Raw genomic sequence first — 25,916 nt, 5'->3', positions numbered from 1 at the left:
CGACAATGTCTCGGGTGGTCGTCTTTCCGCTTGTCTTATTCGAAGTTACACGGAAACCGGTCCGGAAATCTCGCGAAATTGTTATCGAGAGAAAGCCATATTAAATTTTATAAGAGCTCAGGTAGCTCGGTGTCCGCTGACTCCTTTCATAGTTGATACCTTTGGGTTTCCGTGCTCCGCGTAGGGCGGGCTGTAACTCGAAGCTAGTTTACGAGCCCTATGTGGGACGCCACGAAACGGTTATTGCAAAACAACGCTTCCACAACATCCGGTCAACGTGAAAGCGAAATGATAAGCCCTCCCCTCCCTTTGATCGGCAAAGTCAAAGCCCAGCGCTAATTAGAACGGGCGTTGACGCCGAATGAATGGACGCCCGGCGATGTAGGCGGTCCCTTATCTCCGTAGTACTACGAAGTCTTTCCGTGTTTACTCTCGATAAGCCGTCGATCGATAAGAGGAGTTCACGGCGATCCCGATCGTCTCACTGACCCATATATGCGCGCGCGAGCGCAATGACCATCGCGCGTAGGGTTTCGGTGGGAATCGGTTCGGTTTTCTCAGAAGTCCGAAGTCCAGGAATGCGCTTTAACTTATTTACCGTGCAATCGACTTTCAATCAGACTTCAACGGGATGAGACGCTATAATTTCTTTCTTTTTTTTTTTTTTTTTTTTTTTTTTGCCGGTTATTCGTGCGCTGCGTAATGACATTATCGATTAATAAATTAATTAATTACGGAACAATGAAATTCGAGAGGTAGAAATTTATATTTAAAGTTGATAAATTTTAATAATTTGATTACTAGTACGGTATGAGAAATATTTTTACTTTTTCTTACGCGCGGGATTTTGTAATAGACGCGTTCTCAGTGTGAGAGATGCTTAAGATTGGACCGAAGTAGGATGAGATTGGTGGGCGAAGGGCGGGCGAGGCAAGGCGAAGGGATGAGGCCAGTTGAGGTTATTCGCCGATGTTGTGGTAGCCACAGTTTCAAGGTCGCCAAGATCACGTCGGGGAACGTGATCGCGGGACTAATCAAAAATATCTGTCTGCGTTATTTTTTTTAAATATGCAATTTGTCCGGCGCCTCTTATTTTCCTTAACATTTTAATACAACTAATGACATGTGTAAAAAAAAAAAAAAGAAGAAAAAGTACGCGGAAGAATTGTCGTAAAAAAATTTTAATTGGGCATAAAACACATCGCGTTCACAATTTCTTAGCTGCGCGGTAATAAGACTCGCGTCAATAATCGCGCGGGCTTTTCTTTTTAAACCGCGCCGCGGAATTACGCGAGGAATTTCTCGTATCAGATACTGCGCGATAAAGTCCCGACTGTGTTCTGCGAAACGGTGGGCAACGCGTGTTATTTAAAATTCACTTAACACGACGGGGGAACGAGGCTGAAATATTTGCATATATCTCGCTGAACGTATCTCCGCCCGTTTCACGAGTTCGACTGCGAGAGAGCGCCGGGATTGCGACGATGCGCGGCGGCCGACACTAATTTAGTGATCTAATATTATCGTTGACAGTCGGGAAGGGGGCGAGGGGGGCGATAAGATTAACATAACCAGCCGAAAAAGGTGAAAACGAAAGTGAGTGAATCGTGTAGCAAACAAGCTTCGTTACGTCGCGGGATTTCGCGCCGGATATCGTGTCTCCTCTTAATTAGCGAGACGAGCAGAAGAGATTCTCGCAGCCCCGGCATGAAATTTCTCGCCTTTGACCGGGAATCGCGGCGAAGAGCGCGACGACTAATTAATTCTTTTGTTTTTTTTTTAATTTTTCGAAAATGCGCGTTACCCGTTGCATCTCGCGATATTATTTATAGCACAAATAAAATTCCTTGATGCAATAAAATACACGTGCGAAAGAACGTAACTGGACCTATTTCATCTTTTTAAAATTATACATTAATGCGTTTCATTGAAGAGATTCTAATAGAAGAGACACTTATAATGCCAGAGCTCAATCGGCTCCGAAAGTCTTTGCCGATGAAGAGCTACTAGTTTGTAAACCTTATGATCGGCTCGACGTGTGTAATTTCTAAAACACTCCACATGTAACCGCCTCATTTCCTCCCGCGGAACACGACGATTCGCGTGTGTGTGCGCGCACGCGAGAAGTCCCCGGTAACATAATAACAGTAAGTAAACGATAATGACAAGAGGCGCGTAATTCCCGTCGTACTGTTACGGACAAGACCGTGGCTAACCGGTGCCGTGGCTTAATTGTACGCGTCTCGGGCCTAATGCATGCAAATACCTCGCTTGTAATTACGCGCGCGCGAGCCGACGCCGCGGTATCGAACGTCCGTCGATCATTAGCTGTCATAAAAGTCCCACGGTGTTCGGATCACCGCGGCTTGATTTACTAGCGTTAAATACCGGTTTACGCCCGGCGGCCCGTAAAATCCGCCGGGAGGGCCGGCTGACGACTTCTTCGGCGAAACGAGAGCGCGTGAGAATTAACGCGCCCACGCATCTCTCGTTTGCGCGAACGCTCGCGTTCGTCGTCATCACCGATTCGCGACAACTCGCGGATTTAGAAGGATTCACGGCGTGGAAAAAAAAGGGACAAAACTACGCGCGCACCACGGAGTTTTATTCCCCGCCGTGGTCTTCTCGACGTTTCTCTTCCTGTCGACGTAAAGCATCGCGCCGACCGCGCGACGAAACGAACGACTGTAGACTGTCACTTGATGAATCTCTCGACGTCGTGGTAACCCTATACGCAACTTTGCGCCGCTGTCACGCCGCTCGAGCACGAAGTCTCAGTAATCTTCCTGAGCGGTCTAGACCACAATAATTTCGAGGTTTCTTTTTACCTGGCACAAGTTAATTATCTATTCGTTACGAATAATTTGATACTTTGTATACCACGTTAAAATTGAGGTAAATGATAATTGTTGTAATCGTGAAAGTCCTGCAATTTTGAAGTAATGCCGGTGTTTTATTTTTTAAAGCGTGATTAAAATCTTCGGTGATCCCCTGGAAATTCGGTATCGTTAAATTCGAGTATAAATCGGGTTTAATTTCAGGCCTCGCTCGAGCATCATATACACACTGTTGTTGCGGTGAATAGTTGTTAAAGCGAGGAGCACAGCTATTACACAAAATGGCTTGCAATTATGCAAAATCGTTCATTTCAATAGCCCTTATGAAATGTTGTACGCCTGTTAGTAATTATGCATGCATCGCGGTATAATTCAGTTTCACAATTTACAGTTATTGTTCGTGCATCTGTAATAGTGACGAAAAATAATCATATCGCGAGTAGTAAACAAAAGGATTACACGTGAATTCCCTCTCGATTTATCGATAATTACAGCCGTCGTGAGAATATTCGCGGGCGAAAAAGGGCAGGTTATCGTATTCCACAAAGTCGCGTTTAAACTTCTGCGGTTCGAGGTAACGATTCAGTGATACTTGGAATATGTCGTTAATTTAGCAGACGCGTTGCCGACGAGAGAGGCCGACGCAAATGGCGACGCGTTCGTGGAATTCTACGGCAGGCGCGAGCTAACTTTGCGATATCCACCCTGACATTAGCAAATTAACCCGGGAGAGGAGTTATTGATAAATGGCAAGGTATTTTCTGCAAGCCGATCGCGGACTCCGCACTGTCCGCCGTATTTTGCAAAATTTATAAACGTCGATAAGCGATTTAGGGGCGAAAGTTCAGATTGCCATGCGTGCGCACTGCGCGATGCGAAATCTCGCGAAATCTTTTATTGAATGCATATGATTAGTGTCAATTGAATTGTGGGAAACTTTACAATGTGGAAAATAGCGATAATTCTGGAGGAAAGAGTCTCACGATAATACACGTTCGTGTGAACATTAACAAAAAAAAAAGAAAAAGGGTGGTTTGTGTGAAAATTTATGTTTGACCGATGCTGTCTGTTATTGCTGCCTTATTGCCGCAATATTAATTTATTTCATTTTGATGAGCTGCGATCATAGTTTTATTATCTCTAATATTACAGTCGGCTTTCTACAATAAATTTATTCATTTATAAACCTGACGGTTAGCGGTTAGCGGCGACAAATCATCAGAACGAAAAACCGCATCCCCAGCCCGATTTAATTCAGTACACGCGATTGACGCGCGGTATCACGGAAATTGCCGTTTCGCAAAAGCGTTCAGATTTCCGCAAGGTGTTTACCCTCGTCGCGATCACTTCGGAGTCTTGCCTGTCGCTAAGTACATCGCGAAATAAATTTACACCCGCTTTCAAGGCGCGAAGCGCTCGGGCTACGCTCTCGGTCTCCCGCGCGGATCCGCGCGCAATCTATCACGAAGCGGTGAAAGAGTTCAACAGCCACGCACAAGCGCGCGCAATCTCTATCGGCCTTGGAAGTTCCCTCTTTCTCTCCTAAATCCATCCGTTCCGCTCGCGGGTGTGCGGCGTGACAGGCGGCGTGAATCCTCGCGCTCGCCGACACTTGTAAACGCGAGTTTAAGAGCGGCGCGAGGCGGGACCGAGGGGAGAAAAAAAAAAAAGGAGAAAGCGAGAAGCGCAGGGGACGACAAAGTAGCCGCGGTGTTCGCGGTGTAACGGCCCCGCGTTGGTTACCGGTTTGTCGCGCGAGAATGCCCGCCGCGAGTCACGAACACACGCGCACGTCGCGCGCATCGCGCGTGCATCCGCTCCGAGGCGGATCGCCCACGCACGCGAGCAGTGCAGGCGCGAAGCGCGGTCCCTAATCGATGCTGCGTGCGTCTGTCCAGCCCGCGAGTGATCGATCATCGTGATTATCGACGCGACGGCGGGATTTGCCGATGACGAAGCGGCTCCGCGTGCCCTTCCGGGGCTGAAATAAGGGCTGAGATTAAGATGAACGACGCCCGGAGACGCAGGCGTTTTTTGCAAGATGCATCGCGAAAATATTTCATCGGCATCTATTAAATTGAAAAATTTTTTGCGCCGACCGGAACAAACATCTATCTTCGCCGTAAACAATTAGAAAATCTAGAACGCCATGAGGAGTTATTATTTCAGACGTAATTAACGAAGCGTCGAGTTTGAGGCATAGCGCGCTATTTAAGTGTCTTCTTTTAACGGGGCTCGACAACAATTGCAATTATAAATTTAATCGTTAAGAACTGGTACTGCCGGAACTATTATTTTATCTCGAAGACTGCCGCTTGGATTCTCTTTGTGATCGTTTTAGCGCGAACAACAAGTGCCATTACCACTTTTAGCCGATGCAACAATTAAGTCGCCCGCGCGCGATGGAGCGAATAAATACTTCGCGTATCGACTTAGGTGGAATGGTATCTTAATATTTACGAGGGGTTAACGCTACCTATCGCGCTCTGGGCGTTGATTTCCCTTCTTTTTCTCGGAGCCGTAGTTCTCGCTCGTACCTCGCAGAATCTCGCGGAAGCCTATCGCGATCGGCGTTGCGTCGAGTCGAACGTGACTCGTAATGAAAGTTTGCAATTAGCGTCCTATGGCGCTCCAAGGAGTCATGGATAATAAGAAGTCCGACCTGACTAACCATTTGTTAAGATCTTTTAAATAACAGCTCGCGCGTAGCTCGAGGTGAGACAGGTCGGTGTAACGTTACCACGTGTATTTATCGCAAATAAAATCTAGCCAGGCAAACGAAACTCTTGCGTTCGTTTCGCTTAATGACTCGATGAAGAAAAGTTTGTCTTTAAAAAAAAAAATTGTTTCACTAAGGTACTTTTGCGTAGTCGCAACTTAATTGTTAATTAGTCAAAATTGCTTTAATAACGAACAGTTTGCATCACGTAGATATTTTTAACAGACAATTTTCTTTTTTGCTTTTTAAAAAAATATCTTCAACATATTCTTGTTTTTCAGTGATTAATTAAAAATTAAATTATTAATATTGCAATTAAAAAAATGCTTTAAAATTGATGTATTAAGCCTCGATATGTATAAGCAAAAAGAAATAGAATCGCCAGTATGAACGTGCCTTCTTGTAAAATCATTCTGCACTTCTCTTAGAGAACTCGTATTGAAGAGGAAAGCCTCAGAAAATCTAGCAAGTTATTTCGAACTGAAGTTATCGTCGGAGCTCTCGGAGCTCTCCGGGAAAAGCTCTCGCCGGACGTTTCTTTTCGTTTAATCGTTTAACGACCAACAGACGTCTCTGCAGAAAAGTTAACTGCGGGCTCGAAACAAAAAGCTCCGAGGTACTGTTTAAAGGTGATCGATAAAATGTGAAAATGGCCGAACATTTCCAAGCGATTCGGCACAACCCTCTCGGTATTCGTTTTTGAACGGCGATAAAAGCGAGTGACAATTCTATTTCTTACTAGAGTAAAAAAAGTATAGGAACCAAACTTTTTTTTCTTTTAAATCATACGCATTATTGTCGCTTTTCCAATTTTTTATCTCAATTAGAAGAGTGACGTTCGCAAAGAATTGTTTGAACTTTGCGAGCCAAAGATAGATTAAAAAAAAAAAAAAGAAAAAGTAGTAACTTTGGCTGGCGATCTGACAAGAGCAAAAAAGGAGCGCCACGAAATCACGGACGTATTTTCTCTTCGTCGTGCCGGGCCGCGCGATTCGATGCCCCGAAGTGTTAATAATGCTAATGCATTGACCTCGAGCGAAGTATACTGGCGAGGCACATCAATATTCATTAGCATGGATCGTCGTGTGCGCCGAATAATTGCCCGGCGTATAACCCACAAACCCACAATGCGCGCGTCGTCGCGTCTTACACGCGTAATGTAACGTGCGTGACCGCCGCCTTCGTCCGCCGAAAGGATTGCGCCTTTTGACACCGCGTATTTACACACCTGCGACATTTCCGCCCTTTGTCCTGACGTTCCGTGACGTCTGATTAATGACGAGCCTCCGTGTCCATTGAGAAGCGCTCAATACTCGCGCCGAATAAATCTAATCGCGAACACGTCGACGAAACCCGTAAATCTCCGCGGCGAAATGACTTCGCCGGAATCAACATTGGCGAAATATATCAGTGTTAATAATCGACTCGAGTTACGTACAACCTTAAAACTTATGAGAGTAACCGTTGGAACGAATAGCTTTTTATATTAGAGATAAATATACTTAATAAAAGAATTTTTATTACGGTTTTTTTTTTTTGTTTTTTAAATGTTATTTATAAATCTACAAGTGCGAGCTTTTTACGATAAATAAAAGGCAGAGTTTGAAAGTTAATTGTCTACGGTTATAAAAAATAATTTATTTTCTAAACCTCGGTGTTACAAATTTGCGATCGGGATACGGAACCGAGAAGTAAGAAGCTTAATACAGTTCGTTATTATTAAATCAGGCTGGTCATCATCATTAAGAAAATTTTAACGGCGGTAAAATTTTTTAATCGTTTCCAGTCGGTTGGGAAAATTAAGTTGACAAGGGATATTATTAAAGCGGACGAGTTCACACTTGTCGGCCGTAATAATTACGAAATCGCGCGGTAAAAATGGTGCCTTAAAGCGCCGAAAAAGTGCCGAAATCACTCGGTACGCCCACTCCGCGCCGCCTTCGTTACAATTTATTCTGCGATCGTAATTATCTTCGTTCTTGACAATCTCGCCGCGATGCGCGTCTCGAGATTCCGTAGACCGGCTTCGAGGCAAGACACCTCGTTGTCGAGCGTGGCGAATCAATTTTATGCAAGTCGTTTACGAGCTCCTTACGAGCGAGCCGTGCGAGGAGCGATTTCAAAAGAAAGAGAAACGACGAGAAAGGAGGAAAAGACAGATCGCGGACCGTTAGCGCTGACAATCCAAAGTCAATTCGACAAAAGCCGCCGAGTCGGTTTCCGACTTTATGGAAACGGAAAGCATCGCGAGTTGGGAATTTAAATAAAATCCCGGGGGATTCACCGCCCGCTATTCTTCGTTTAAACTACGGATAATCACGCTTGTACGCGGATGAAAATTTGTTTTCCAGCCGCGTATCGCACGACTCCGAAACGTTGACGGTTTAATTAATATCTATAAAAAAAATAGTGTAACGCCTAAATTATTTAGTTAATAATCAAATTTATTATTACCGTTTATTAAATTATATATATTTTTTTTGTTACAGATCGACGCAGCCGGTTCGTCGGTCGTTCCGGGAGTTCCGCTAGTTTTCGGGCGTTTTTTTACTGTAATTTTTTTACGGGAGTACCGAAAAATAACGCGCGATAGTGTTCAGTAAATTTCGCGATAGTAAAATCACGGTCGGGGTATTCGCGAGTGACTTGTGCGCGGAAGGATGACTCGACACGTCCCATCTGAGAGGAGGAGCAGGCCTCGGATAGGCATCCTGCATCGGCGGAGCAACTTATAAGTAAGCATAAATTTATTTCTTTTAAATCTTTATTAAAAAAATTTTTACCTTTTTTTTATTAATTTTATTAATTAATATACGTGTCTAAATTAATATTTCTTTTTTGTTACAGTCACCGGCAGAATTTTACAACTCCGCTGACGCTCATGCAGATTGGTAAGTCGCAACATTTCTTTTTGTAATTTGGAATCGGGTGGGATCTCTTAAGAAATAGCGCGCGCTTCGCCCGCGCATAGTATCTTAACTACGTACGTAAACTCGCAATTGTTCACGTTACAGTTACGTGTAACATTTTTTTGTATAGTTCGTTTTTTGTACCTTTTTTTTTTACTTTTTATCTTTTCTACTTTTTCACTTTCCTCGCGCTATTTGCAACCGATCGACCAGCGCGCTCGACTTTCCCGACATTTCCTATTTCCTCGCTCGGGGCGTCCGACTTTCGCGTGTAACAGAGAGTAACCCAGGAAAGTCCGTCTGCTCGCGAAACTCTTGTCCTTTCCGCAGCGGCCGCAGCGTCCTGCGGCGGCGAGGCGCCCAGGAATTCGGAGCGAATTTACGTCACGCGGTAGGCGAAGAGATCGCCCCGATGACGTGGGCACTAAATTCGACGAGAATCTTCCTGGCGCGAGGGCGATTATTAGGCGCTATAAAACTGGTTTTTCAAAATCGCCCTGGCGCCGGCCGGGCCGCGTATTTAATTCGCGATCTGTCAGACACGCTCGGCTTCATTCAACGGGTCCCGTTCCTTCGTTGACGTAAATAACGTTGGCGTCACAACAACCCAAACGAGCCGTACATGTGTAGGAACTGCAGCTTTTTATTCCCTCGGAATTCTGCGCGTTGTAATTAATCGCAAGCTTCACGAATAAATAAGATGTAAACACGTCTCTCGATTTTAGGACAAACGTTCGTACAAAGAGAATTAAATGAAGAAAGTGCACATGCGTATATTAAAAAAAAAATTTAAAAAAAAAAATTTAAGTATTTTTCGCGTTCATTGATTTGTCTCGTTAACACGTCGCCTGCAAACTGATTGGTCCTATTAAAAGACATCACAACAGCTCCATATGCAGTCGCGTATCATTGCGAATAACGTACGAGTTTCTCGGAGATGCAATTTTCGGAGAACGAGGTTCTCGGAAAGACTATTTCGGCGCGATTGCGAATTTCGTGAGTCGACCTTGGCGAGCTCTTTTTTATCTTTTTTCGAGAAAAAGAGGAATCGGAATCTCCGCGTAACCGTCGTCGCGGTCGATTGAGCGGCGGAATGAGAAGCGAACGGAAAGTCCGCCGATTGAAGCGGAATCGCCCACAGATGAATGGATCCGCCTCCGTTCTCGGTGATTTGCGCCTCGTCTCATTTGCATGTCAATTAATTGGCCACAATTACCGGAGAATTTATGACACTGTGAATACTGCTGTCACCGTAATACTCGTCGGGACACACCCTTTCTCGTCCGCTCGTCGGGTATTGTCGATGAAAAATTAACGGCCTCCCTTCGGCATCAATTTGTTTAATAAAGTGGGCAGCTTCGGAGAAATCATTACGTCTGTTCGTATTTTCTTTGGGAACGCTTTTGCGAACCCTCAAGAATATCGATAAAAGTCTATACTATTTCGTACAGTTTTATACCGTTGATGTTTGCTAATAATCACGTCGGCACATAATTTGTATTGTTTGATTAACTGTTAACGGCTGCATTTCTTTTTCAATCCTACTACGAAGGTTTAAAGGCTGTTTACACTTTGGATCGTTTCTCATTAAATTTCTTGCTACTTTATTTCATCCGAAGTTATGTCGCTTTCCAACTTTCTCTCGATTTTCTTACATTAATTTCTATTTACGTTAAACGGTCAATATTCTCATCAATTCTAAGCGTCTCGTAGTTATTTTATTTTGAAAATTAAACGCGATAGTTCTTAAAGAGGATCTACGTCACTTCTCAATGTGCGTTCACACGCATTTTGACATTTGGCAGTCCAAGGCCGACTGTCACTCGACACTTACGCCGCTTATTGAAACAAATTGCCATTTATAATAGAGATAAGAAGTCCCAACACTATTTCAGTGCAGAGGCTCTCAATAGGTTCGTGTCGCGCGCTTTTAATTTGTACCGACAAAAATATAAATATTGCTTAAAAAAAAAAAAATAAAACATAAAAATACAAAAATATATAATATATCAAATATAAGACTAAAAAAAAAAAGATTTTCTCTTCCAAGAACTTTTCTCACGACTCACAAACTTTCCGTTCGACTTCTACGAAATGTCTAGGCACAAAACTCATGTCGAGATTACGTAGGTTCGGAATTGAATGTTTGGCGGAACATTTAGATACATGACGTAAAGTAAACTATTCAAGAATCAATACATTTTACACAATGGTCAAACATAGTCCTCGTCGTTGCTTAAGGAGATAAGGCTCGACGGAATTTCCGGTCAGTAATGAAAGCAGGTCTATCGATTTATTTGCCGAGCAGAAAGACAACGCGTACCAGCAATCTACGCCGCTTTTCATTTTTGCCATTGCGTGCCGTATATGAGCGACGAGTCCGCCTCTTCTCTTCTTTTTACAGCCTGGCGTTTCGCCAGGGACACTTTATCGGGGCTCCATCGCGCACAATGCGTATTCGGCAGAAGTAAATTCCAATATTAGAATTCAATACCGAAAGGGAATCGAGACGGAACCTTTTGCATTCTATTCGCGCGGTCTTGTCGATTTTTATTTATTTAGTTATTTATTATTTTTTAATATTTTTTTTTTAGCAAGATTAAAGTGATAAAATATAACGTTGTAGCTAAGTTGAAGGGAAATCTACCGTCTGCTTGACGCGTGCAAAAGTGGCGCTCTTCGAACAGTGCCGTACCTGTCACGGGCCGTTATCTAATCGAGCACAGGCCTTATCGCTGCCCCTTCCCCCATTTCTTATTCAAACATGACCTCCCTAGAATCGCGAGTCGCTATGTAAAAATTACGCTCCGTCTTGCAACATGTTCTACCATCCCGCAGAGCGTGCGATGTAAAATGAACGCTCGAAATATATGCCGCGGCAGTCACGCTCGAGATTCCCATTCGATGTGCACTTTACTCCCGAGATCGTTCCGGAAATATCAGGATCCGCTGGCTTTGTACCGCCAAAGACAATGTACATCAATCCTTGTTTATCGCTGTAGATTTGCGAGATAAACGAGTAGCTTGAGAAATTGCACGTGTTATCGATACTTTCCTTTTAACTTTTTTTTCTTTCTTTTTTTTTTAATCCCGATAATACGCGTTACAGTGCAACTGTTATGCTAAGTAGATATCGCGACAAGATAAACGCATTTAATTCTCGTGACGTTTAATAGCAAATAACGCGCCTAAGAAATAAAATAATTATAAAATAGAACGTTCCAGCGTTTATTTGCCGTCGCTCGCAAATATAACGAATAATAAATTCGTAACAAAAAAATCGTAAAAGCCATATTTGTGGCGAGTTAAAAAAAATTACGCTTAAAATAACATCGCTCGTAAGATCCGCGTCACAATTAAGTTATCTCGGTGTAACGAGAGGTGAACGAATCGGCGCGGTAGACGGCCGAGGCTTTAACCAGCCGCGAGTTTGAACTTCAAACAAAAGAATCCGTCTTCTCGCGGCTACCGACGCTCCGTTGCTTTGCAATCTTATCGCCCGATAAATCCGAGTAATCCCGTCTGCTCTCCGGTCGATCTAAATACTTCTATCGCAATTTCGGGCGCGCTCGCGCCAGGAATCCGCGTCGCTACTTTTCCAGGTGAGATCGCAAAGCTTTCTCGACGCGACAGCTCTCCGAGCGCTTTAAAGCCAGATTGTTCCGCCGGCTCTTCGGGCGCCGACCAAAGGCGTTCGCGGCAGAAATCGGTCCCTCGTTCCCGCGTAAAACGTCGCGAGTGCGTCCCAGCCGTCGAGGAGAGCCGTCAGGAATTTCTCTTCCTCTACTAGAGCTATATACGCGCGCGCGTCGAGCGGCGAATTTAGAACGCAACAAGAAGAAACCGCGGCGGGCGACAGCGGGGTGGGAAAGGGGGAGGGGGCGCCGGAAAAGACCGGCGACGGAAAAACAGAGAAATCGAGAAAGGGAGCGCCATTTTGATACATAACAGACATTCGCCCTGGGGAGCATTTGCATGTCCAACGGTGACACCAGGAGGAATTTATCAAACGTGAAAAATGCGCGGCGCTTCCTCGCTTATTCCGACGTGAAACGCGAATTCACCGTTTATTCGAGGAGCCCCCCCGTTTCTTTTTGTGTTCCGTTCGCGATAAAACGTAGCTTAAAACTCCCCCGACGTGTGAAATAATTTTTAAACGACAGTATTCTTATTTGTTTTCATACGCGACACGTGCGATCTGTAATTTTTCAATGAATTATTCAAGGGACACTTGTCGAATACGTATTTATTTGAGGGATAATCTGAAAATATGCATTTGCATCGACGAGCTTTTCGTTTTATAATAGAGCGCCGAGATTACCACTATCCTTATCGATCGTAATCGCGCATCGTTACGAGGATCAATATCAAAAGTGACGCGTTGAGAACCCGAACATCAAAGAGGATCTACGAGCACTATGGATGTTCTCTCTTCGGAGTCTGTTAAGAATCCCGGGGATTACCTTGAACGGAGCGGGATTAATCCGCGACTCGTGATCGTCAGTCGAGAACGGAGCGGGCACCGTGATTTAAATATCTAAAGCATATATCGCGGCGGGAGCGGGACGCGTTAGGAGGGAGGACAAAAAATGTAAGACGCACAGCGGGAAAGAGAGAAAGAAAGAGAAAGAAACCGTACGCAATGCGAATACCTCGTTGGTGGAGCCGTGACCGTTCATCTTGCCGTCACCTCTGGTATCCCATTACCGGTCTGCGGCGAAACACTCGGAGGATCGTTCACCTCCTTGCATCGGTTCACGAAAATGGCGCATCCTCGTCCTTGGCACACGCGCGTTTCCGCGAGGACTCTCGATTTTCGTTCGCGCCCAAGGTCGCCCCTCAGCACCGGGTTCGACGACCTCCGGCCAAGATTTGCATCGGTCCGAGGGGGTAACGAGAGATCGATCGCGACGACGACCGGTTGCCAGCGCAGGCGACTTATCTCCTTTACGAGCAGAAGAATGCGGAGTGGCTGAGGAACCGTTGTCTCGAGTACTGTCCACGATCCCTCTCGACGGCGTTCCGCGGATCCCGGGTACCGTTCGATTCGCCGATCGACCACTTGCCGAAATCGCACTCGGACGCGCCGATCTCTTTTCCCCTTATTCTTTTCAATCACCACTGATTCATGTCACATTCACGTCCGATGTTCGGAAGATTCGCGAGATCTTTCGGCGTCTCGTTATCTCCGGATCGTTGGCGCGAGATCGTTTTTCGAGGATGAGTTATGAACAGCGTTCGCGGTGGTTTTCGGAGCCGGTTTCTTCGCCGGTCGTGTGCCGTCGCAGGGCCGAAGGGAAGCGAGAGCCAGGCCGCGACGGCGAATCGATCTTTCCCACGTCCTTCGCGTCGGAGCGCTCTTCGCGGACTGGAGAGTTCTGTGGCGCGCGTGCACGGAGTCCATCGCTATCGCCGCAGGTAGAGATACCCCACCAAATACGCCGCTTGAAAATTCGTTGCCGTGAGTTAATAACCCGTTTCTCTCTGTACACGACACGACGTCGTGGCGTGCGCGGGCGGCCCTATGTTAATATTACCGATCTCGTAAAACGTGCCGTGGAAAAAGACGTCTGAACTTTCAACACCAACAATCGTTGTCGGAAGTAAAAATTTCTTTTTTAAACGCTAAACTTAAAACTCATTTTTATTTCGACAAGAATGTAAATTAAAAAAACCAAGCAAATCTTTGACGTTAGTTTTACATATAAGTAGAACATGTTATTTTTAAAAATTAAAATAATGTGCGCAAAATATTTTTTAAGTAGTAATTTTTTTTTTTTTTAATTGCAACAATAATTACTAAGAGATATTTATATCAAAGGTAACTCTGTGTAAAATTTTAAACACGTTTTCAAGATGTAATTTAACGCGATAAATCGTTCATATACGTCCCGCAGATGCAATTCCTTTTAGGCTATCCGATCGCGACCGTTATCAGTCATTAATCTGTTCGCGCAAACACGCGGTGGAGCGAGCGTCACGACGGGAGAGGCAGCGACATTTTTTCATTGCCTATTGCCGATCGATTTCCAATCGATCGGGCACGGAGTCCGCGGAATCCCGTTACAACCCTCGCACGCGATCGCATCTTCTCCCTTCCGCGATTCGAAAACGTGCGGTCGACACACGTCCGGATGACGTGTGTGCGTGCATGCGTCAGGATCGCGTCTTAGCTCGAAAGCAGCTCGCGGCGACGGAGACGAGATGTCACGATCGTTCAGTTTAACACGCCCGCGTGTGTAATTCGCTGTTTGCGCGGAATCACGATAATTGCCATTTCGTCGAACGCGCGATTACATTAATTATACGAACGAGGGGAGACGGAACATTTTACGCGTGCTCGCGGTTAAAGTTCACGCAACGAGACGATTAACTCGGGTCGCCTTTTCCCCCGCAGCGAGAGCCCGTATAATTTTATTCCGCGCCGAATGCCGAAGCATAACGAAGAGCGGCGCAACTTTAATCGCCGTCCGATAATAAAATTATCAAAAATTAACGAGCGTAATCTCGCTACCTTCCGCGTACCTCCCCCGTCACATACCGCGGATGATTGCCCATAATTTCCTGAATTCACTTAGCCAATTGCGTTACGAAGCGCCTAAGCGGCGGGTCATTGTTGCCGCTCAACGCGGAAGGGTACGGCCTCAAAGGGCAAATCGATCTCGCCGCAAAGCCGGTGATCCGCTATCCTACCCTAGTCAAAGTAAACGAACATCGCGTACGGGCGCCTTACCAGGCACGATCTGATCTCCCTCCCCACCCTCTTCGTCTGCTTCTACCCCGCGGAGATCTCCCGTGACCTCCCGTTTATGCCCGCCGCTCACCCCGCGCCGAGTTTTCCCCGATCGAGCGCGGCCGGGTTGCCTGGTACCTGGTCCCACACTTCGTCGCGCGGGGAGAAACCTCGGGTTAATATCAGCCGCGGTTGCATCGCCGCACTACTGTGCGCGCCAAGGTGCAAGGCCTAGAGGGGTCAGGAGGAGAGGTACCGGGACGTCGCGGTGGAGGGGTCCGCGACATTGGCCAGCGTCTGGTTTCCCCGGTTCTTGCCGCGTGTTTGCGATCCTGGAAGCTCGGCGTACATCGCCAGGTAAGGCGGTAAGGCCGCCGGTTCGGTACTCGACGCGGTTTACAACGCCGGGGCCGAGCACTGCGTCCCAGGCCTCGGGAAAAGCCACGGCTGGGTTCAGGGCACTAAAAGGGTCTGCCAACGCGCCGCGCGAGAAGTGGAGGCCGTGGGTTTAAGGTTACGCGCGATGACGGCTCGATTATTCCGCGCGAGCTTCCGATGTGATTTATCGGGAACTCTTCCGCCGCGCGGAGTTACGACGATCGTTATATCGCTCGGCGAATAGATTAAATACGTCCTGCATTATTTACTAGCAATTATCTGCTGTTATTAGAAAAGCGTGGAGCACGCTCTGAAATTATGGGATCGATAGGTCGCAGTAGGGTCTTCAATTAAAATCAGAACTCCTGTCTGAGCTTCCTCGCATCCTCTTTTTTTTCTTTTCCTAAGCATTTAAAATCCTGGCGTTTTAAGTGCATCACGGGAGAAAAGCGATTGGCTTTCGATCAGTCGCGGATAGGATCGTACCTACGTTTAAAGGCATCGGGATGGAGATAGATCTCGGGTACGAGATGTCTCGATATTTCGGAAGAATGTGCGGGACGTGGTGATCATCGAGGATGACTTCGTATGCAGGCGAAGTAGCCTGAGGGAGAGGTGTGCGTAGATTTCGGAACCGATAAAAATAAAGAGAGAGAGAGAGGGTTCACGGGGCGGGTGGAAAGGAAAAAGGTGGTTTGCAGGGACGTGGCGGGAATCACGTGACCTTCGATCTCGCAGGAAACCTTCGGCTTCTCCATATCCGACGAACGATGTCGTTCGTTAGGCTCGTTCCACTGGCCAGAGGCTCTCAACCCGCTCTATCTGGAATTCCAGGAGGAGCGGCCGAGTTACGATGATATCAATACTCGCGAGAAATACACCCGCGAGGGAGGAACGCGCCGTATCTCTCGCGATACCATTGTAGCATACCAGCCTGCGTTCTAAAAGTACACTGTCCGCCAAAAGTTCTACGAAATTACCCGCGTAAGATGCGATTTTAGTTCCGGCAGCCTCGATTTCCCTTCAAAATCCGCGATCAATCGAAACGTCGATCCCGGAAGCCGGTAAACACTCTAAAGCGGCACGTTCCCGGCGTCTTGTTACTCTTCGCGTCTCGTTATCGGCCGACCGTCGTGCTTCGTCGTTTAACTTTATTATAAATATTCCTCAGTCATTACATTTCTTACTCCTGTAACCGACGCGTCGACGTGCGAAGAGCACCGCGTCACGGTCGATCAGCATGCCGGGATCCAGCACGCGATCGTTATTTGCGTCGCTGTCCATAATTAGGCGCGCTTATCTGCGACGGGGCAGAAAATCGAATGAGTAGCTCTCTAATCGGCGATTTCAAATCGCGGTGGAACATAGACATGCTTGTTTTTTCCTCGTCTGGAAAGAGGACGAAAAGTTACCGCCGCGTTGGAATTCCATGTGCGTCACGTTTTTCGCCGTGCGTTTTGAAATTCGAAGCAGGCTCCGGTTCCCTCCAGGAGTTACGTTAGCCCGGGGGGGTTAAACCGCGGGTTCTTTTCACGGTATCGTTTTCGTCGGCTTTTTCTCCTCCCTCGCGTTATGATGTAATTCGCCACACGCGTCTCCGAGATTCTCGGACGAAATCCGTAGAGGGAAGTCCGCCGTCGCCTTGAACTTAAGATACCGCGTATGGAAGACCTCGCTCGTATGCAGGCCTTCGTACGAGCTCTCAGGCTTCTAACAAACGTGCACGCTCGCACCAATGGCGTAGAAAAGTACCTCTGCTTCCATTTGACATTGCACCGCGATGCACCGTCGCCGCGATATTTTATTGCACGCTATACTGAATTTAAATACCGACACACGCTTGAAATTTTATATAAAATGTTCCTTATTTAAATTAATCACCGGGTTAACTGTGTTAAATAAATTAGGCTTTATATTTATTGTCTCGTAATGACGTATGCTTCTTTAACTGTCTTTGCATTTTGCAACCGTTTCCTCCGATCGTATTTTTTTTTTTTTTTTTTTTTTTTTTACAACCGTCGCTCTTACGGCGGATATGATGCCGTATTTTTACGACGCGGCCCGGTGAGCAATTATGCGTTTTTCATCGAGATGAAAGCAGTGACGATCGCCTGCCGCTCGTAAGCGTAATGAGTCCGCGTTACTAATGATCATACGTTTGTGATCACGCCGGTGGACCGGATGCCGTCGTACTCGCCGATCAATCGGCGATACCTGCGACGACCTTGGCGATTACTGCGAACCCGTTTATGGCCCTCCGACGTTTTCCCGACGTGCACGAAATGTCATTGGATCGCTATCGTTAATTCCGCGGCGGCTTTGAGTAGAACAGCGGCGTTCTAGAGCAGCAATATTTCGAAGAAACCACGCTCGAGTTATTTTCAATATGATTTTTTAACAAATTCTTTATAAGAATCGCAAGACCTTTAACTAATTTTAAAATATTTAAAAATTAATTATTTTGCGCCTTAATAAATTTCACAAAAATTATAATTAAACTGAGATAAAAATTTTACGTAAACGAGCATGACTGTTCGGCGGAAATGACGCTAGGTAATGTTCAACGAGCTTTGCCAGCTCTCGCATTGCGCGGTCCAGTAACGTTCGGACGAGGGGAATCGTTTCCTGAACGGCTCGCGTTTTAAGGCAACTACAGGTTAATTCCTTTTCGACGAAAAGCGGTGGGTGGAAACGGAACCGACCGCCGGTTTTACCGGAGGAAGTCGTTCTCTTCTACCTGCGCTCCGACGTGCATCTCCCGCACGTTCATCTCGTGTCCGGCGACGTTCGTCCACCCGAGTGGAAACGGACACCGCCAATCAGATCATATAAATTCATTTTAACTCTACCCGACTGTGGACCGGGTGTTCCGACTTCCTGGCAAACCTATCGGCTACGTACAATCTTTCTCTATTTAGCCTTTCAAATTAGCTCTCTCGAAAACTAAAGATAGACAAATTTAATCTACCCTAAGTGATCTGACTGCTGGTATTTTACGTTGCGCGCGTCCGAGATCGTCCCGTCGACACTCACGAGCGCCGGTTGCAATCTCAGCGCGTGCTGGAGACGCGCATCGGTCCCCGTCCTCGCGCGCGAGAAGTAGAGGCACTCGGTAGATCCGAGGAAGGTAAGATAAGCGAGGCTCGTGCCCTGCCCGCACGGTGACTGAACCCACACGGCGTTTCGCGTAAAGGAGCGCACACGCACACGGGCGCGCACACACGTCCGCCGACATCGGCCGCGGCAATCGTGAAGAACCGTTCGGAGAACGGAGGTTCCCGTCGGCTGAGATATCGACGTGCTTTTTGGATTAAAGCGCGCGGCGGGGATTTAGCGCGCGCGGGCGGAGGAAACGATGGAAGCCGCTCATTAATCCGCGCCATTTTGCTATCGCACCATCGACCCCTAGGCCGTGAGAAGGCCGATTATTACCGGGGGGAGAAGTGGGTATAACGACTGTAAAATTATGCGACGTTAACAGAGATATTAAATCACCCGGTGCTCGTTACGGCCTTCTTCTCGTTACTTTAGGCTCACGCGGAATCTCGAGGATGCTTCTGCATGAGTCGCGAATACGATTATTCATTAATAAATTTATTCTTTATTTTTTATATTTTTTTTGCGATCCGCCAGAGAACGCAGAGGCGAAAAAACTGTACGTGCAATTTTTTTCAGAGTTAAATTGGTATTCTGAAAAAAATGCTTCTCGTTTGCGCGTGATAGAAATTGAAAACAGACGCGTGTAATCGCTATCAACTCGAGCCTCGACTTGGCGCGTCTCCCCGTAGGGTTTGTTTAAGTACCAAGAAGTATACGCGAAAGAGCTACGGCAGAAGAGATCTTCGCGTACGTGGAAGTGCTCTCTGCTCCAGTCTGTCATAAACTTTCCGAGAAGGAGCGTCTTGATTACGAACGTCGCGGTTAGGAGAGGCGACACATTCGTGATAAACCAATCGCCGCGTTTGCATTTGCAGAATGCCCGCGCGTATTTGCCATACCGTAACGCAATTAAGTAGATTTGTTTGATGAAAGATTTGAAAATTAATTTCACGTACCTTGTCCTCGCATGACTTGTGGCAGATGTACTTGCATACTGAAATTAAAAAAAAGAAAAAATTCGAATAAGCTACATAAATTAATTTTATTTCAAAGTAAGCTTTCATTAAATAAAAAATTAATTTCGGAATAAAGTTTCATTCGCGTATCGCACGTTCGATTTAAGCGGCATATGTCAACCGATCGTCAGGCTAATCGCCCGCGAGAAGACAAACGCGGTCGGCCCGACCCAATTTTCACGCGGAGGCGCGGACATGCACGCGTGCGGTCGAGGGTGCGTTAATCGCAGCGATCATCTCGGCGCAATCTAAAGCAGGGCAATAAAACGTAATACCAGTAATAACGCCAATAACAATAATAAATAAGATAAAAAAAAGTATCGCGTTTCGTCCCCGGCGGCGATTTTTGTTTCGACCGGCACTCCCAGAAGCTTCCGTATCAACGATTGATTTGAAAGTACTACCGACGCGATCCGACCGTTTCATTGCCCCGAAGGGAACGATGTTATCGACTCACCTCTGCAGCAGGAAGCTTGCTTGATCACCGCCTGGTGGCACAAATGACATGGCCGGGGTTTGCGCAATTGCTTGGTGCGGAACACGTGACACTGCGGTTCAAAATCGCTCTGAAACAGGGCAAGAAAGAACTCCAATTATTACGATCTTTCGGAGCGACCGGGAAAGGAAATGCCGTCGTCGATCATCCCGCGCTTTTTTTTCGCGACTGACTTTTTCCTCGGCGTCTAGTTAATCGCGCGTTTCGAGCGATTAACTTCGTTAAGACAACGACGGTATAAATGAGAATCTTGTTCGAGACGGCGGTTTCCGAGAAGGCCTTGTGCTGGAAATTAGGTCACAGACTTTGAATTTTCACTCGAATCAATTCCAGACGTTATCGCGACGAAGCGCCCGCGGAAAAGATTATAATTATTCCGATATCTTAATTTCTGCACGAATAATTAACCCGGAAATAAGTAATTTTAGTTAATTCGGTGTTAATTCAATATCCTGGCTTTAAAAAAAAAACGCATTCGTGCCCCACCAGGCACAAGCAAGAATTAATCCAAGTCCTCGACATCGAAAGGATGCGCGTAAATAACGAAGGACTCGCGAAAAAGTATACGCTATTATTAACCCAGCGAACTACTCTCGAAACAAAACGTCAGCGGACGCTCGCGTCGGCCGTTAGCAATGAGCTCATACGATTAATCACACCGCGAATCGGGTGGGGGGGGGGGGAATCGGCTGCGCTTAATCACCGCCCCGGAGAGCATCGCAATTATAATTATTCTCGTGCGCGGCTTTTCTGCCGCTGATCGCGGGGAGGGAAGGCTCTCGAGCGGGACGGCAGGCGCATAAATTGAGAAAACAGAACAGGCATTCATTAGGACCGCGTTTATCCCCGGACACGCGCAGCTCTATGAGCTCCGGTACGACAGTCAACCTGTTAACAGTACTTACGCCGGTACTCTATCGAAGGGAGAGAGGGGGGAGGGAGGAGAGGGCTCGCAAAGTTATGCGCAAATAAGCACTCGAGGCGCACCGCGTCTTCCGCGAAGAAGAAGCGCGGCGGCCGATTACGGGCACGCGATGCACGTGGCCCATCTTCCGCGAGACTGAGATACCTTCGTACCTTCGCCCACGTTCCCGATCGGATCCCCGCGGTGAAAAGCGGCGGATTAGAATACGAGTTACGCGGCAAATCACGCTACGCGAACCACGAGCGAGCAATCGCGTTCACGTTGACGGCGAAAATGTTCGCAAGATGAATGGGTGAGGCAGCGAGAACGGCTTTTTCCTAAACTAAACGGCAATCTGCATAGCCTACGACTTAGGATACACGTTGCTTTGACGATGGATTTGTATTATTCGCCGGAGGAATTTTTATAGTACGTCGGCATACTTTCTTCGTTTATTGTGAATAACGTGTCGGTGATGATAACGTTATTTCTTTCATGAAAGAAATAAAATACGCGACTCTTTAAATGCAAACGAATCGCGAGAGATAAAACGATTATTAGAAATCAGGGAATTAATCTCCCGGCAGACATCAATTAACACCTATCTCTTAATTACTGATTCAACCTCTTTAATGACAGTACATTTAATTCGTTAATTAATTATGAGATACACGGTACTTTTCGGTAATAAATAAAAAAAAAAAGGATAATGACGTGGACGTAACAATGTACATTACTGTTGAACTTTGTAGCGACCGTGCATACGTCTTGCTAATTGCCAGATTCATTAATATTCCCGAACCCTTGGCTTCATTAAAACGAAGCACCGTCATTGCTCAAACGGAACCTAATTGATCTTTAATCTTTGCAAATTGGAAGAAATCGGCGGGACCTTATGAACTTCGTGACTCCGTTCGTCTTTTAAATCTCCGCGAGTTTTACATTATCATTTGAAACTCTTCAAAGAAAATTCTATCTATCGGGCGCCCTTCTTCGTTCGTCAGTTTTATTCCCGGAAAGTTTAAATGCGGCAGAAATTTATTTCTAATAATTGTAAATTACACTTTCAATATTTATTTTCATGCGATACGTTGCGTTACTTGATTTCCACGACGATTGCATTAATTATTTAATTTAAATGCACACGTGCGTTTCATTCAAGACAAATTTTCTTACGCGCATAAATGAAATCCGCGAAGATGAAATGGGGGATTTGGTTTAACGATTGAGCTGATTTAGGACGGCATCGCGGATAATCCACTCTACCGCGAATGGATGACTATATTTTGTAATAGGTTCAGTGAGTCGTGCGATATATGTAACATGTAATTTCGGCATTGAGCACGTTCAATGGCCGTGATACCTATATAACGTTGCGCGGTCTAGTACAATTCGGGATAAATGCATACAACAGGACCAGTCCGTTTTAATGAGTCCGAAACGAGCCAACTAGTCCCGCGGTTCTAAGCACCGTGTTATTTCAATAAATTCGGAGAACTATTATAATTTGAATGAATCGCAGTACGGCACTACCATTCTTGATCAAATTTATCGCAGATAATAACATTACTCTGAGAGAAAATTTTTCTATAACTGAATTATTTTTTTATACAATAATACGTAAAGTTTAAATTAATTAATTAATTAGAAAATAAAATAAAATGAAAGAGAAATGTCGATAAAGCTAAAAAAAAAAGGGGGAGGGGGAAACAGCCAAGTTGGTTCGAGACCAAAACTTCTCGGTTCCTTTTAGCGCAATCAAAGCCTCATTTAAATCTATTTACGGGTTTTACGTCTCTGATCTTACGGAGCTTATGCATAAAGTCAGACGCTCACGTAGAGCGTGAGTTCAAAGCTCGGGCAAGCGATTCAAGTGGCATCAAGTGCGCTTTCTCTGTCGCGATATCGTAGGCCTCGAGCGGCGCGAGTTCGTTCGAAAGAAAACGAACAGGAAGAAACGAGAGCTCGAACAGAGCCGGCTTTGTCGGGCCGTGTTCGCGCTTGCAACTCGGAATACTTCGGCTTGCATTAACCACGAATAAAAGACGGGAACTTCCCCCCCCCGTCCCTCCCCGTCGTCCCGATCTCTGTCTCGGTTCCGAGCCTTCTACTTCCCCGATGATTTTATCCTCGTGTCGAATGGTTCGGTGGGTGGGCGATACGCGGGAGATATTGACACGAACTATTATTAGAGTGCCAGATAACGTTCTCCAACTTTTCCCTCGCTGTAAAACGGCCGTTTTATCTCGTTTACGAAGTTCATGTTACGTTGAAGGCGAACATATTTCTAACGTAAGGCGCTGGGTATCGAAACGCGGCGCGAGAGTAGATCTCTTCATTTAAAATCGAGAAGACGGAGACGCCGTGACGCGCGAAACAAACTTGGCACGCGCTGTTGATCAACCACGACGACGATTCGCGTTTGCCTGAGCGATCGCCGTTCGGTCATACTCGCTCGGATGTCGCGGCTGATCGCGCTGACAAACGGTTCGCCGGGGTGGCCCCGGCCGAGGAAGCGGCAGCTAGAGAGGAAAAAAATAAATAAACGAACAAGGGACCAGAGGTCCAGAAACGCGGCCCGACGACAAGATCTCCGCTCGCATGGCGGCTCGCGTACAGCAAGCGCCTTGTACTCGCGCGGCCGCGTCTTCGCTGGAGCTTAGTTCCTCGAAAGCATCTCCGCGATCGCGATGCTTTGGAAGCGGCGCGTGTAATGGGGACCAACGATCCAGGGATGAAGGAGAAAAGAGCTGCGGCGCGAGGCGGATCTAGAGCGAAACGCTTCGCGTCAATCCCAAACTTCCTAGGAAATATTAAGTCGAAACATTCCCCAAAATTCTCTTTTTAACATACATTTCGCGAGTCACATATCTACAAATTACATATCTTAAAAATAATTAAATAAAATACACCTTAATATACAATATCAATTCAACTTCAAGATAATTTCTTCAATTATATCGAGATTGGAAGTAATCCACGCCGCGGAAAGATGATGATTGCCATCTGAAGTAATGAAACAACGCTTCCCGTGATCGCCGCGCGGAATAGAGTAGAATAATTCAAGGTGAGCGCGGCGGGTCCGTCGCGGGCATTCACGGCCTAACAAATTGCGGGAGCGTGCGGCGAGATGGGGCAGAAAAGAATCCGGGGATCCGTGCTCGCGGAGCGTGGCGATTTTATATCTGATGGCGCGCTCGTGTCCTGTGAAGCTTCACGAGGTGTGGCGCCGCGCGCTCTGCAGCGGCGCGTAGATGACGGCGGGACAGGGAGGATCCTCGCCGAACGTCAGCTGCCGCGATTCTCACCCGAGCCTCGGCAATTAATTAATTACTAATTTACATTCTATTACCGTTCATTAGATAAGATATCGGTTCCGCGCTACATATTAACCATCGGTTTTTAGCTTCTTGACCCGCCGGACGGCAAAACTTGTTAGCCATAACTTATGCGCGTCTCAGATTGCACGATTAAAACCGTTAGTTGAAACTGGTATTCCTGGAATATTATGATCCGCTGGTCGTAATTTTTTCTTTCTTTTTTTCCTCCCTTTTTTTTCTTCCTTTTTTCTTTCGAGTCATTTTTCTGGCGCGTGTCGTTCAATGCCGATAACGTATTCCCGATTGTAAATTTGCCTTTGAACGGAACGATAACTCACAAAGTCGCCGTTGCAGCCATTGGCATTCCGAATGCGACGCTGTACACGTAATAAAAAAAAGAACAATGGAAGAAAAGAAGAGGCAGGGATCAAGAATAAAGATTCAGACGGCATAACAATGAGAGTAGAAAAGCAGAGATGCAACGAGAGGATAAATAAATCTTTAGATACAGAGTCGGAAAAAAAGAGAAGCGAAAATAGAGAAGGAGATAATACGATGCGCATCTCGCGAGAGTCATCGCACCTTGCTGCGATAAATTTCAGCATTAAGATATGTAGCGCCTGAGCAAAAGTTGACACTCCGTGTCTCTACTATTTTTTTTTAATAATTTTATTATTGAAGCGGCTGGTTTATCGTCAAGTTCAATTTTGTCAGATCTCGTAATAATGTTTAAAAAAATCTCAACCACAGTATTTTGCCGATAAGGATTCTCGTGCAAAGTCACGTTTTCTTTAGAACGTAGTTACGCCATTGACCGTATAATTTTGCCACCTCGATAGCTTCGAACTGCCAGATCGCAATTTCGCCGTGGCCGAATCATCGATGACATCGAAACCGCGGCGGGCGAACGGGCACGAAGGTCGTGAAACGAAGATTAAAGAAAGGAATGGGCACGACCGCGTGATTGGTAATCCCTTTGGCCGGTAAATCCGGCATGGAAATGGAACCGGAGCGCGCATTCGAAAAAGCGATATTCGTTATTATTCACCGGGCCAGCCGGGCGTGCGTGAGTTCACGCAGAGACGATGTGCGTTAGACCCGCGCGATCACGCGCCAATAAATTTCCATTTAAAGCCCCGACATTTAAATCCGGGTATTGAGTTTCGAGGCGAATTTCGCGTTACGAGCCTTCGCCCGGCCGACAGAAGGTTCGCCGGTTGACGAGGGTGGCTTCTCGTCACAAGCGGCATAAAAGAATTCTACTCCGGATGACGTACCTATCTCAAGTTCGACTGATTTATTTCGGCATAACTCATCCTCCACGTTCAGTTCGCGTACGATTTTAAAATATTGATTCCTGATTGATTACGCGATACCGCATCGTCAATCGAATAGTTAGTTCCCTGTTTAAAGACGTCAAATTTATTTTATTATTAAAATAATTTATTTTCTTCCCTTTTAATCAACAAAAAAAAAGTTTTTTAATCGCGAAAATTTAATTTAAA

The 25,916-nt window shown here is 46.1% G+C and overlaps 1 protein-coding gene across 7 annotated transcripts in view; it reads right to left on the bottom strand.

Moving 5' to 3' along the window:
• The window catches only part of By (focal adhesion protein tensin), a 148,768-nt gene that overhangs the window by 77,574 nt on the left and 45,278 nt on the right, over nt 1-25,916 (bottom strand). For 6 of the 7 annotated variants that reach the window (XM_070660919.1, XM_070660920.1, XM_070660923.1 and 3 more), the window contains 2 exons: nt 20,149-20,257; nt 19,632-19,669 (listed from right to left, as the gene is read on the bottom strand). In XM_070660919.1, coding sequence (XP_070517020.1) covers nt 19,632-19,669; nt 20,149-20,257 — 147 coding nt within the window. Of the gene's footprint in view, nt 1-13,117; nt 13,712-19,631; nt 19,670-20,148; nt 20,258-25,916 lie in introns of those variants that run through there. The other variant, XM_070660927.1, reaches the window with a different exon arrangement.

Source organism: Cardiocondyla obscurior, linkage group LG08, assembly GCF_019399895.1.
Source record: "Cardiocondyla obscurior isolate alpha-2009 linkage group LG08, Cobs3.1, whole genome shotgun sequence".
NCBI classification, from domain to species: domain Eukaryota; kingdom Metazoa; phylum Arthropoda; class Insecta; order Hymenoptera; family Formicidae; genus Cardiocondyla; species Cardiocondyla obscurior.
Note: the sequence above shows the minus strand (reverse complement) of the source record. Positions and strands in the feature narration are given on the sequence as shown.